The sequence below is a fragment of the Nannobrachium achirus genome (genome assembly GCF_963921795.1).
Source record: "Nannobrachium achirus genome assembly, chromosome: 4".
Taxonomy (NCBI): Eukaryota; Metazoa; Chordata; class Actinopteri; order Myctophiformes; family Myctophidae; genus Nannobrachium; species Nannobrachium achirus.
Window position 1 is genome coordinate 30054532 of NC_137813.1, and position 14857 is coordinate 30069388.

The following is a 14857-nucleotide window of genomic DNA, read 5'->3' on the forward strand; positions in this document are numbered from 1 at the left end:
GGAGAAAGTGACAAGACGCCCCTCCTGTCATCTCCTTCACATCTGTCAACTGAACGAATTAAGTCTCAGAGTAGCTATTGTCACCAAGTCGTCTTTTTATTTTTTTATGAGTGTGCCCACCCCGGTTGTTTATTTAAGTATTTTTATTCGGGGGGGCGATCAGCAAATTTTCCCGTCATCGCCAGTTTGTCATCTATTTTTTTTGCGTTTACGGTTATACGGTGCGCTGTTACTGACAAATATTGTTTGTGTGTAATATAGCCTACATGTTGAAACGGACTGCCGGAACCTCTCTTGTGGAATAAAGCAACGGGGGGAAAAAATAAAACAAATACAAGCTTTTTAAGAGACGCATATACGGAGCCGGCTATATGAAGATGCTGATGTGTGACCGTGGCGTCCAGATGCTGGTGACCACCGTGGGGGCGTTCGCAGCGTTCAGCCTCATGACCATCGCGGTGGGGACAGATTACTGGCTGTACTCCCGGGGCACCTGTAAGGGGAAAAGCAGCGGCGACAACGACACCAGCCGGAAGAACGAGGAGGTCATGACGCACTCCGGCCTCTGGCGGACCTGCTGTCTGGAAGGTAAGGCTATATACGTGTCGTGATACCACTACGTGTGTGTGTGTGTGTGTGTGTGTGTGTGTGTGTGTGTGTGTGTGTGTGTGTGTGTGTGTGTGTGTGTGTGTGTGTGTGTGTGTGTGTGTGTGTGTGTGTGTGTGTGTGTGTGTGTGTGTGTGCGTGCGTGCCTGCCTGTGTGTGGCTGGTAGGCTACATATGGTCATGTAAAAAGCAGTGGTTCTCAACCTGTGGGTCGGGTCCCCAAATTATTTTGTGGGGTCCCCATTATGATTAACTTAATGTGCAACATTGTTTTCTCTCTCAACAGTAAAAAAACCAACATACATATAGAGGGTATCTGCACATGTCTAAAGTGACATTTAAGGACTTTTTAATACCGCTAAAACCAGTAAGACTCCCTAATCGGGAGCATACACAAACTTTAGAAGGCAATCGTAGCCAATCAGGAGGGAATATGGGAAATGGGACAGATCCATGTTGATGACATGACTTTAGAGATACTGTGTACTGCTTTGCATGATTTTTGGGCAAAATCTGTAGGAGCAGTGTCCAAAAAAGTGTTTTTCAAAAATCAGCCTCATGGTGGCGCTAGAAGAGGGCCATGTGAGAAATGAGGTAGTTTGCCAGCCAAGGAGTGTGTGTGCAAAGTTTGACATGGATAGGGGCAACAGTGGCAGAGCTATGAGTAGTCGCAAAAGTGTGACGTGACGGGATATGACGGGACAGACAGACAGACTGACAGACAGACACACAGCCGGTGGAGGTTTTGATAGTAACTGCGCCAAATTGTCAAATACTAGATGCAGAAATTGTGGAAATAGCCGATAGATCTGCTATTTTCACAGTAGTTCAAATATGATTATTTTGGGGGTCACAGCCTGAAAAGTTTGAGAACCATGATGTAAAGAACAAATGATGTTGCACTTGTTTGTACTCCTACTGTTGTTGTTGTTGTTGTTGTTGTTGTTGTTGTTGTTGTTGTTGTTGTTGTTGTTGTTGTTGTTGTTGTTGTTGTTGTTGTTGTTGTTGTTGTTGATGATGATGATGATGTTGTGTGAATGTGTGTGGTTTGTGTTGAACAGAGACTTGAATAATAGAATGGCCAACTCTGTACTCTGTTAGACATCATCAGTGATGATAATCTAAGTCAGGACAAGAGGGGGTAAACATGGACCATAAGGTTAGGACGGTTTTCTTGGTGATTACAGTATGCATGCCTGCAACTCTCACCTTATATATACTGTATATCGACATGCATGTCGTCAGAGATCACACAGTAAGACCAATAGGCTTAATTTATGAATTATACAGATGGAACCAAACAGACCCACGAGGGCCCATTTGGTTCCATTTGTACAGTCTTAAATGAACATTGAAGAGGGCACGGTGGTGCAGTCAGTAGCAATATCGCCTCACAGCTAGAAGGTCCTATGTTTGATTCCCGCTGTGGGTGCTGGGGTGTGTTCTCTCCCCAACGTCATCAGTGCCCATACCCGAGGTGGGGTTGGCAAAAGGGCCTTTCTGTGTGGAGTTTGCGTGTTCTCCCCATGTCTCTGAGACAGGGGGAGAACTCCTAGGCTAGGTACCCTCACAAAAAAGATGCAGTAATCCTGGTCTCTATACTGCCTCCCCCTGGCCAGCCAGGGCGCCTGATGGAGGGGAAAGGAACTGTTTGTAATAACGTGTTCCTTCCACAAGCTACGTCCAAACGGGGAAACTCCCCCCTGTTAGGTGAAAAGAAGTGGCTTGGACTCCTCATGCATAGAAGGAAGCATGTCCATTGCTCTCCCCAGGTTGGTAGAGGGAGTGTAGCACCCAGGATTACATTAAATAATTGACATCAGGTGAAAGAAATGAGTTACAAAAATGGTGGGATCAAAATTTCAAGGAAAAAATTATAATTAAATGAACATTGATGACTTTACTGTGCTGAGGTCGGGATAAGCCAGTCCACTCACTGTATCCTTAAAACTCAGATCACTTCATGTTCAAGGTTGATGTTGATATTAGAACAGACAACCCACCGGCAATATATTGAGTGTTAGTTTAACTCTGAATTTAAAATGGATCTGTACAAGTCACATGTTACATTTAATTCCACTGTGTACTATGGACAATGTCACATGCAGTGCTGTGGACAGTATAAACACATTTCCTGTACTTAAGTACATTTTTGAAGTATTTGTTTACATTTTTTGTAAGCTGGGGACTTTCACTCACATTTTGAATATAGTAGTATAGTGATTTTTTTTTAACTCCAAGCACTCAACACGCGCAACCGGTGAGAGCTTGCAGATCAACGATTTTCACTATTAAAAAAAAGGAGGATATGTCATAATTTGTATAGAAATACCGGACTCAGAAAGAGTGACAGGACATGGATATACATTTGAGGCATTAGAATGAACTCAAAAGTGTTCATATGTAGCAGCTGACAACGAGGCAATCGTCCGTAAGATTTATGCAAATCCTGCTAAATAAAATCCTCGCTGTTGATTTAACTGTGAGAGTGTAAAAACATGAATCTGTATGGGCCCATTTGCATCTATATACTCAGTAAAATAATCAATTCTAATTGATCCATTTGGAACCCTGACAGTGCATAAATGCAACCAAAATGGACCATTGCTGTTCCATTTGGTTATCAATTCTATTAACTCTTTTTTTTCAGACCCCAGAGAGATCCATATCACAATAAAAAAGAAAATAATAATAACTGACTAAGAAAGACAATAAAAGACTTCACCATGTTCAGTTTCGAACACAGACAAGCGTACCAATGGATCCACATGTCTGGAGGAGAACCTGACAGAACTACTGTATAGGGTTAGTTATGACAATGATGTCATTTACTGACTCAGATGCCCTACTCATAAATCTATACATAGGATTGCGTAGCAGAGCAGGTGCACCCCAACACTAACAAACAGTGGCGTCAGTCCAGAAAAAGCTACGGTATGGCAACATGACTGGTGTCTTGCACGCGCGCGAAGCTTGCCATACCTTATAGCAACAGGCATGATACATTTATTTTAAGAAGTACATTTTATTTTTTTCCCCCGTTTCAACGGTTTCTTGGGCTGGATATGGCAGCCTGGAACGGTTGTTCAAGTGCAGTTAAACTTGGCATGTTAGTAAACGTGCCACAATTAACAATAATGAATTGCACCTGTGTAGCTGACCTGTGGAACCTGGGAATATACCATTTTGTCAAGATGGGGAGAATACAAGTGTGGAGAATATAATTATAATACCTTGTTAAAGTGATTTGCATTTGTAGTTATTTTACTGTAATTTAACAACATAATAACCAGCACAGATAGACAAAGAGATATTCATGGGTTTATATTTAAAAGTAACTTTTATTTCCCCCCTTGGACCCAGGGTATGGCAGCTGCATACCCCTGCCATACCCAATTGACGCCCCAACACTAACAAACATCTGGCCTGTACTAGAGCCTCTTGGAGCTCTCAGCAGCAGCAGCCTCTTGCAGTCATTATAACGATGTTGTCGAGTGGAAACCTTGAATGTCCAAAAACATCCCTTTTTCGTTGTTTTAAAAAACGATTTAAAATAGTGAAAATAGCCGATCTTCAAGCTTGTAGATCGGCTATTTTCACTAGTTTTGTGCGACAGTCTTGTATGAGGAAGCAGGGCTTTACTTGACGAAAGAAAACGTACAAATGTGAAACCTGGAGATACAAGGTTTCTGCCTGACAGTGACGATAAGCCACGGTGAGTCGTCTGACACTGCCTTGGTTATATTTTGTACACTATTAGAGTTCAATTAACACACACAATATTAATGTATAGGTTAAGGGTACAATATACATCTATATTTGTTTTACACTTTCCAAGTTAAATGAACACAAAGGATTTAAATGTGTGCATATACTGCAGCTATACATCAGGACATGTATGTCATATCGTTACTGTGTGTGGGGTGGAAATCCAAAATGGTTCCTTTTTTATAATTATATTAAAAACCTTTTAAAATGGTGAAAATAGATGATCTACAAGCATGTAGATCGAGCTTGCAGCTTTTAGAGCTTGTAGTTTGGATATTTTCCACAACTGCTGTGCCACGCTCTTTTATGATGAACCAGGGCAATAATTTACAGGGGGAAAAAAGTTGAATTATGGAGACACAATGTTTCTGCCATGACGCCAAACGATGTACTGTACGTTGTGTTCTCCCATAAAAACTGTAAACTAAACACCCACATGGATGTGATGTGAGCAGAGGAGAGGAGGAGTAATGGGAGAGGGAGGGATGAAAGGAGAGAAAAGGCTGTTCTAGAGAAGGAGAATGAGGAGAGGATGGAATTAAAACTTGCAGGAGATGAAGAGCTAGAGGTGAGAACACATAAATTAGATTCCATAACTTACTTTCTGCGGGGGTCTCGTGTGTGCATGAGCGTGCGTGTGCTGCGTGCGTGCGTGCGTGCGTGCGTGCGTGCGTGCGTGCGTGCGTGCGTGCGTGTGTGATGTGCTGTACTGTTGTGTTGATGTTCTGTTGGGTTTCATTGCTGATGATGACTTCACTCATGGTAACATGAGGAGAAGATTTGTCTTTATACGAGGCACTGCTACACTGTCAAAGCTGGACGGGAAAGGGTATTTTACTTATACCCACTGTGTTTAGTATTTATTTTAAAACCTTAGTGAAGCCAACTTGAGTTACGTCAACTTTAGTTCCAAAATGTACCACTTGTTTTAGCTAACCTCTAACCCCGGCCACTTTTGTGGAACTGAAGTACAAATCTGTTAGTGTGTGCGCACGCACGCGCGTGTGTGTATGTGTGTGTGCGTGCATGCACGTACAGGCATGTGCGTGTGTGTGTGTTTGTCTTTGTGTGTAGTCTGACGCAGCCAAACATAACATTTCATTCTGGGGTTGTAGAAGGCTATTAGAAAGCCAGATGGTGCAGGTATGGGGTATGGTTACGCACACACACACGGACGCACGTGCACGCACGCACATAGATGTCCGGAATGAAAAATGTACTAGTGTAAAAGTACAAAAGTATGAAAATGTACTTAAAGTGGAAACTACTCATTATGCAAAATGTCCCATTTCACAAGTTTTCAAATGTTTAAAAATATTTGAATAGCAGATCATACATAATCATAATGCTTGTATCGCAACGTATTGTGAGCGTGTACCGGTATATCAGCTATTTTCAAATGGCCCAAATGTATATATAGGGCTGAAGTGGGTAATGTACAGTATATTTTGTAATAATAATTCAAAATCTAAAAAGTAACGAGTAAATATTCCAGTAATGTAGTACTTTAGTAAATTTATGTAGATACTTTACACCATTGGCACTGTATGTATACTTGTGAATGCTATTATATAAAAAATGCACCTCCCGAAATCGAAAACATTTTTATGTTTTATTCTTTAATTTTCATTTCTGCTAAGCAGTGAGCTATTAAATACAGTGTATGCTTAGATGATTTTGATTTACATTAGGATACATTTGCATGACTGTAAAGACGAACGGAAGTGGAGGGGAGGCGGGGCTTACGTTTTCCCCCTCACTCGTGATCAGAGCTTCCGTTCTCCAGACTGTATGGCCGGGAGGGAGCAACGGTCTGACCACACCGGTGTTGATTTCGTCGACTAAAACTATGACGAAAAATGTTTGTCGACTGTGTTTTTTTTACTGACAAAAACTAACGAAATAAAAACTAAGCTGTGATGACTAAAACTAAGACGAAATATATTGACAATTTCGTCAACAAAATAAAAACTAGACTAAAATGTTGGGGAGGGACTAGTGGAGAAGAGAGTCATTTTATGTTTGGTTGCTCTCAGGTGTTGCGTGCTGAAAATAGCAGATCTACAAGCTCACAACACGTCGCAGCGCGACGCGTTGTGAGCTTGTAGATCTGCTATTTTCAGCACGCAACCAAGTGTAAAATCAGTCATTACGATGCCATCAAGGCCTGCCAAAATACATTTTAGTTGACAAAATCACTTGTCTGTGAACAAGTGTAGATTTAGTTGTCTAAAAACGTATATTTAGTCGACTTTTCAGGTGACTAAATTATGACTAAAATTAAATGACATTTTATTCAAAAGACTATGACTAAAACTAAATCAAAATGTGCTGTCAAAAACAACATTGGACCACACGAGACTACTGTCAGATAGGGATGGGACGATAAGCGATATTATCGTTTATCGTGATGATAAACACTCACGATAATCGCATCGTGGAGATTTAATTTATTGTGATATCGTCATCCGTCATGCACTGGGTTTCAATTCACTTTTTATTTGCCGAGCTGCATATCCGGTATACCACTCAAACCCATTGGTAAAAGGTACTTACTTGATACAGTCTTTTTTTCACTCTATCAAATGTCTTTGCAAAAAAATTGCCAATCGCGACGCGTTGTGAGCTTGTAGATCTGCTATTTTTTCAGTAAGAGCGAGATCATTTAGCGACCTACAACCGGGTCGCAACGTGGTCGGTAGTTTTCAGCGACCGGGTCGCTAAATCGAACGACCGGGTCGCTAAATCGAGCGACCGGGTCGCTAAATCACCGACCGCGCCGCTAAATCGACCGACCCGGTCACTAAATCTACCGACCTGCCTGCAGTTTTAGGTCGGTAGATTTAGCGACCCGGTTGGTACATCTAGTGACCCGGTCGGAAGATTTTGCGCCCCAGTCTGTCGATTTAGCGACCCGCTCGCTCGCTTTAGCGGCGCGGTCGGTGATTTAGCGACCCGGTCGGGAGGTTGCGCCGGCAGGTTAGCCTACTGAGGTAAGGTTACTGAGGTTAGGGTTAGGGTTAGGGTTAGGGTTAGGGTTAGTAGCCCGGTGGTCGGTGGATAAGCGACCACCGGTCGCTGGATTTACCTACCCGGTCGGTGGATTTAGCGTCCCGGTCGGTGGATTTAGCGTCCCGGTCGGTGGATTTAGCGACCCGGTCGGTGGTTTTAGCGTCCCGGTCGGTGGTTTTAACGTCCCGGTCGGTCGATTTAGCGACCCGGTCGGTGGTTTTAGCGTCCCGGTCGGTGGTTTTAGCGTCCCGGTCGGTGGTTTTAGCGTCCCGGTCTGTGGTTTTAGCGTCCCAGTCGGTCGATTTAGCGACCCGGTCACTGAAAACTACCGACCACGTTGCGACCCGGTTGTAGGTCGCTAAATGATCTCGCCCTCTCTCTATTTTTTGGCAAATGTTCTGCCCCAGGATAATGGATTTTGATTATCACGATAATATCGTAAATCACGATTTCTTTTGTCACAATAATCGTGATATGACATTTTCATATCGTCCCATCCCTACTGTTGGACTGATACCTTGTATGTCCAAAGCCATTACTTTTCAGAAGCTACTGTTCCAATTATTTTAGTTACAAGCTATTTGTAATACTTTTCATTGGTTCAATATTTATAAACCCCACAGAGAGACTTTCACTCAAAATATAAAAAAAAACTAAAAAATATATCTACTATATAGTATTTTCGCTATACTTTATTTGTATGACAATGTATTAACAGCCTGCTCAGGGACTACATGCTACATGCTCATTTACATTTGTGAAAACTGTCATGTTGATTAATGTGCACTGTCCCTGGTAAGTAAATAAATGACAAAGTAGGGTATTCATTTAAATTAATAAAAAATCAAACCTCGGTTCGAAGTGGAGCGGTGAATTTGAGCAGCTGTACCCTATGTGAGTGAGTGAGTGAGTGTAAACTGTGCCTGTGAGTGAGTGGTGAGTGTGCCTGGCCTGCACAAAACAGCGCCCCTCCTTTAACTAGTGTGTTGTGTGTGGCCACTCAAGGTATTGCCCAGGCTACGGACAGGGCCAGCCAGCCACCCAGCCAGCCAGCCAGCCAGCCACATACCCACGGATATACCTGTTCATTGGGAGCGCTTTCACCGCTCCAAAAAGCTGAAATATGGGCGTAAGGTTTCTGGCCGACAGCGATGATATCCACCCAGTATCAGGTTAAAACCTCTGGGGAGAGTTTGGTCACGTCTGGGATTTAAAGTTTAAACCCTCAACTGTTAACCCATTTAGAACAGGTACATATTATTGTATATCATTTTATGCTTTAACTATTGAAAAATAGCAGATATACTTGTAGATCTGCTATTTTTGAAAAATCGCCACGGACCCCATCTCAAAAAATCTAGTTCCAGGGACCACCCAGAAGCAACATTTGAGTTACAATCGTTCGCTTTGAAAATACATATATTCAAAGATTTGCAAACATTTTCACAACTTTTTCAAAGCCGCGCTGTGAGCTTGTATATCTGCTATTTTTCAACAGTTAAAGCAGTCAATAATTCTAGGCCTAAATGGTAATAGAGACAGATAGCACCAGAGAGAGAGAGAGAGAGAGAGCCTTAATTTAACCAAGCCTTTATTAAAGGGACAGTTCACCGATTACTCACCCCATAGACTTGAATCCATGGATGTTTTTAATTTTAAATTTTTTATCCAATAATTTGAAGACCAGCAGTGGTTCCCTATGGAGACACAAAGAGTCTGCTTTGTTAGAGTCTCCTCAAAGTATTGGCTTAGGAATGCGACAAAACCCCCAAAAATATCCATGAGGTGAGTAATTGATAGAAAAAAGTCATTTTGGGGGTGAACTATCCCTTTAACCTTTCATTTACAGTACTAGGCTATCACTCAAACATCAGGGATCATACAAGAAAGATCCAACTAAAATACATGCTTTGGACACCCACAATAATATTAAAACCACATTCATGTCATATATAACATCTCTTCTTTTTTCTTTCCCTCCTTAAAGGGGCCCACCATGCTTTTCAAAATATATATTTTATATAAATACTGGTCCATAATACGGTTTTATACAGGTTTTAGCCCAAACAACCACTCGGATATTTCATGTTCTGTCTGTCTCTAATTCCAAGCCATTTCAGATGCAATACCAAAATGCTTTTTGTTGGCAACGGGGCCTGTCTTTGGAATGATACAGAGAAGATTAGCATGGTACCACAATGAGAACCATGTAGAGTCAATCCATTAGTGACGTGTCGTTCATGAGTGATTCGTTCATAAGAATTGAATCATTAGCGAGACTCGTGCACGATTCGTTCAAATCCCTGGAATGTGTCGTTCACACTTTCGTTCACCCATGAGCCATGAGTTCAACTCCAACTGACCCTGCTCCCTGGATTTTGTTCCTCCATTTTCACCTGCCTGACCAAAGAAGCATCTTTTGTGATGCTTTGGCCCAAAAAGAAACATTTCATCACTTAGCTCCTTATTAAACCTGTTAAACCATCCCTGTAGCGCGAACAGACCACCAAGCCTTGGGGCACCGTAACCACTGATGTTTGAGTGTCTCCTCCTCCTGACAGAAAGGACAACTTTTTCTGGCCTCAGAGTCGATGTCTGTCTGTAGCCACGGCCCCATGCACTACCCACCACTGGAGATCTGCAGTGCATTTCTCCACTGGAGTTCTGTTCAGGGAACTCCAGCTGCCCACAGACTTCACCCACCCAGCCCAGTCTGCTCACTGAGGGTTTCTGCTGTTTTCAAGCCTCTTCCTGATCTCAGATCAGCCATAGCTTCACAGGTCCTGTTTTTATTAGCATTCTCTCCTCGGAAGAAGTATTCAACATCCTGCTCTGGATAAGAGGGTTGTAAAACATGGTTCCTCCTCTGCTTGGCCGTATAGGTCTGTGCTCCATCCCTCTGAGCTATCAGAACTTTGTTTCTTGCCCGCAGAACTGATTGGTTATTCACAGTGGTGCCTGATAAATCCATCTTGTCCAATTCCAACATAAACAGATGCTTAGAAAGAAGAAAGCAGGGGCGCTACTGATATCCCTCAAATCACCGGTGCTCATGAAGGAATACAATGAGCAAAAAAGGAGGACAAAATGTGCCACAGAGGCACAAAAATCCAGGTCCAGGCACTCAGGTGGATTTAGAAATAAAAGGCCTTTATTGATTCACGGGCTAGAACATTAAAATAATACACCAACGCGTTTCGGCAAACGCCTTCTTCAGGGTGTTACTCTAAACAGATGCTTGAATTGTTCTTAAAAGCAAGCATGCCATGCCTGTCCACGCCACATCCTTCCTGTAAAGGAGATGCTGTGCTGTTTGTAGTCGGAAAGCTGTAACAGACGACGTACTGTACTGTTTGTAGTCGGACGTAGATCAATTCATCCCTGACCTCCCTCAGCCAACACAGACACCCTGATCCAGTGTTGTCCCACCAGAAGAATTCCACAGTCTCTTCCTTTAACAGTGTGTCTGGCTCCAATACTGTGAAACGATGCCAGAACATTGAGGCGATCAGGTTGTTTGCAACCAGTACTCTCCCCTTGTAGGACAACTGTGGCAGGACCCAGGTCCATTGAGACCCCCCCCCCTCTGTACTCCACTGTAATGCTGCCGGCAGTGTTGGTAGTCTGTTGCCTTGCCACTGGCCTAGCATAGCCCTCACATGTTCCCCAGCTGATAATGCTTAATGCCAGGCCTTTAATTATACACTCAACTCATCACCCTGTCTCTTGATAAAAACTGTTGTGTCATCTGCATAAGCAGATATAGGACTACAGCACTCATGCGCCCTTACACCTTGACACATAAACCTCCCCAAACCTTTCTTAAGCATCTGTAATAACTATTCTGTTCAATAGCTAACGAGTAGAGCTGGCCTGGTAGCGGACACCCTTCCCGGATCCCCCTGTACTTTGTTTGTACTCTCACTGGACAGCTAAGTCCACCCCCACCTTTAAAACAACAGATGCTCCCGAGTACAAAACCCATGATTCTTTTAAATTAGCATTTGAATTTGAATATTGACAGTCTCAGAGTCAGAGAGAGAGACTTGGTTAAGGGAGAGAGTGTTTGGCCTTGTCTGCGTGTAAATGATCTCTTGGGAATTGGACGACAGTGTGGAGGGAATGAAAGCAGGGACGTGCTGGCCATTGGGAAAAGCGGGACAACTCCCGATCGGCCGGTTCATTCCGGGCCGGCCATTAGGACAAAATTAGTTTCAAATTTGTCGATTTTTTCGCAAAACGCGTTGTGTGCTTGTAGATCGGCTGTTTTCACTAGTTTAAATCATTTTTTAAATGATAAATACAAAACAAATGGTTTAGGACATACAAGGTTTCCACCCGACAACGACAAAATATAACTCATGTAATTGGCCCACTGGCTTGTCACTTTGTCACAAATCTTTGAGTAGCAGCAGCGCTATAGAGAGAGATCTCTCTCTATAGCGCGCAATGAGGGCCTCTCCAACTCTTTTTCCCGGGCTGAATCAGGGGCCCAGCACGTCCCTGAATGAAAGAGTTACAGAAGGAGGTGCAGTGGAGAGAGACATAGCTTTCCTTTGATGTAAATTGCCAGCTGGGAAAGAGGGAGGAAAGAACAGAGTTAGAGAAGCGACAGAACGGTTGGAGGGATTGAGGGAGAAAAGAGGTTAAACGGTGATATGAAAACAGAAAGGAGACGAGATCATACGAGAATAAAATGAGAGAAAAACATGACATTGAAACGATAGAATGGAGGCAGGGGGAGAGGAGAGGAGAGGAGAGGAGAGGAGAGGAGAGGAGAGGAGAGGAGAGGAGAGGAGGGCGAGACCAGATCAGAGAAAATGAGGCAGGGGAAAGAGGGATGAAGCTAAGTATGGAGAGAGAGAGGGATGGAGGGGTGTTTTAGGGAAGAGTCAGTGGAAGAGAGAGAGAGAGAGAGAGAGAGAGAGAGAGAGAGAGAGAGAGAGAGAGAGAGAGAGAGAGGTGCCTCTGTGTGTTCAACCAAGCAGAACCTGTCTCATTCTCTTTCATCAGCTATCTCCGTGGAAACCAGCCTCTCCCCGACTCTCTCTCTCTCTCTCTCTTTCTCTCTCTCTGCGCTTTGTCTTCTTTACCCATTCTCCAGTTCTCTCTTTAATTCTCTTTTCTCTCTGTCCCACCCGTCTCTCTTTCCTTCTCCATTCCCCTCTTTCCCTTCACATTGACTTGGAGAAAAGGTAAGAAAGAGAGAGAGAGAGAGAGGGAGAGAGAGAGAGAGAGAGAGAGAGAGAGAGAGAGAGAGAGAGAGAGAGAGAGAGAGAGAGAGAGAGAGAGAGAGAGAGAGAGAGCCATAGCATCCACTTTGAGCTGTCAGAGGAGCTGTGAAGAAACAAGCAGTCTAATTTGCTCTGCTTTTCAACTTCCTCCTCCCCCCCACCCCTTCCCTCTTCATCCTCATCCCCCCACCCCTCCCTCCCTCCCTCCCTCCCTCCCTCCTCACCCTCTCCTCTGTGTTCCTGTATTCTCAGGAATACGTTCAGAGAATACGTAAAGCCATGCAGTGAGCAGGCATGACGTTGTGTCAGAGAGAACAATGCCTGCCTGCATGGGCCCTTCTTCAGGATGAGACTACCCAAATATAAATACTGGAGCCTTCCACTGGTCTGCAGGGGTGACTGACGTCTCCACTTTCGTCTTCATTAGAGTCATATACAGGAACACAGGCACGTGCACACATAGACATCAAAGGGGTCTTGAGCCCCTGCCCTTTTATCTGTCTGTAAAAAGTGCCCTCTCCAGACCATGAATGCAGTTTTTACTATGGTGAAATAAATGAAAATTCCCTCTTTCCATGCCATACATGAAGGCAGCATTCAAGAGAATTGCCTTGTCCAAACTCTCCTGAACTTGAATGCAGCATCTTAGGTTGAAAGAATTGTCCTCTCTGTGTATAAATCCATGCCGTTACGCCATATCACCGGTATTCACTTGCTTATGCTCAGTTCAGTGTGCTATCAAGCACTGAAAATAGCCGACCTCCAAGCTCACAACGCGTCGCGCTGCGACGCGTTGTGAGCTTGGAGGTCTGCTATTTTCAATATTTCCACCAAAAGGCCCTTTTAGAAATTTCAGCCCCTCCCTCTCTCTCTAACATTCTCTGCACGTCCCTGCAGGAACATCTGTGAGAAACCCGTCATCAATCAATCAATCAATCAATCAATCAATCAATCAATCAATCTGTATTTTAGATTAATTATTTATTTCTAATTTACTTATGTTTTGTCATTGCATAATATAGCGGTAGTGTAATGACGTTTCTACATTGTGTCTTGTTTCAGAGGTTTAATGTATTGAGATGATTTACAATGCACACAATATATTGTTACTGTTTACAGTCATGCCGACAAAACATTGATTTGATTTAATAATAATTGAACAGAGAGAGAGAGAGAGAGAGAGAGAGAGAGAGAGAGAGAGAGAGAGAGAGAGAGAGAGAGAGAGAGAGAGAGATAGTGATAGAGACAGAGACAGAGACAGAGACAGAGAGAGACAGAGACAGAGACAGAGACAGAGAGATCACTAGTTAATTACCCTTGGGGTCAACACACATAATCTTGTTGTTTTGTTTGTTACGTTTGTTTTGGGATTTTAACCTTGATTTAAGGCAATGTTTTACCAGAACATTACATTTTGCTCACGCTTTGTTGCCATGCGAACTGCATCCAGCATCCAGCAAACATCTATAGCGCTCCTCCTAGTGATGTCATTCAAACGACCACAACAGCACTGCTACTCAGATGAGGTGCTGCTTAACCACTTAAACCCCTGAGACTTGAGTTACAACAGTACATTTTCCGTCTACACCAAATCTCTTCGGCAGAAATAGCCTGTCTACAAACACACAGTGCAATGTACGTTGTTTGTAGATCGCTCTTCCTGCGACCAAGAGATTTGTTGTAGAAGGAAACGGCAGCAGACCAAGTAGTAACTCGGGTTAATTTCACTATAAGAATAGAGGGGTTTGAGTGGTTAACATCCTTCTGCACATGCAAAAGGAAAGAAGCAGAGTAGCAGACAGAGGGAGAGGAATGCGAGGCCGCGGCAAGCATGATAATGAGAGCGAGAGATTAGGGGAGGGAGGGGAGAGAGAGAGAGAGAGAGAGAGAGAGAGAGAAGGAAAGACATCTGAGAAGGGGGTGAGGTAAGGAGATCTGGGGACAAAGAGAGGGGGGTTGAGAGAGAACAAATTGTAGTTGGATATAATAAGGTGAGGCAGAGAGAGAGAGAGAGAGAGTGTGTGCGTGCGTGCGTGCGTGCGTGCGTACGTACGTGCGTGCGTGCGTGCGTCTGCGTGTGCGTGAGTGAGAGGTGAGGAAGAGAGCCGGGAAAACAAAAGATGAGATGAGAGGTATGGTGAGAGAGAGAGAGAGAGAGAGATCAGGGTCCAGAGAGAAAGAGAGAGAGAGAGAGAGAGAGAGAGAGAGAGAGAGAGAGAGAGAGAGAGAGAGAGAGA

The 14857-nt window shown here is 43.6% G+C and overlaps 1 protein-coding gene across 1 annotated transcript in view; it reads left to right on the forward strand.

Annotated features, from left to right (window-relative positions):
- Nucleotides 1-371: 371 nt before the first annotated feature.
- Nucleotides 372-14857, forward strand: part of cacng3b (calcium channel, voltage-dependent, gamma subunit 3b) — a gene marked incomplete at both ends in the record, with an annotated part of 38495 nt that continues 24009 nt past the window's right edge. Inside the window, one exon of the mRNA XM_080723904.1 lies at nt 372-588. Coding sequence (XP_080580030.1) covers nt 372-588 — 217 coding nt within the window. The remainder of the gene's footprint in view (nt 589-14857) is intronic.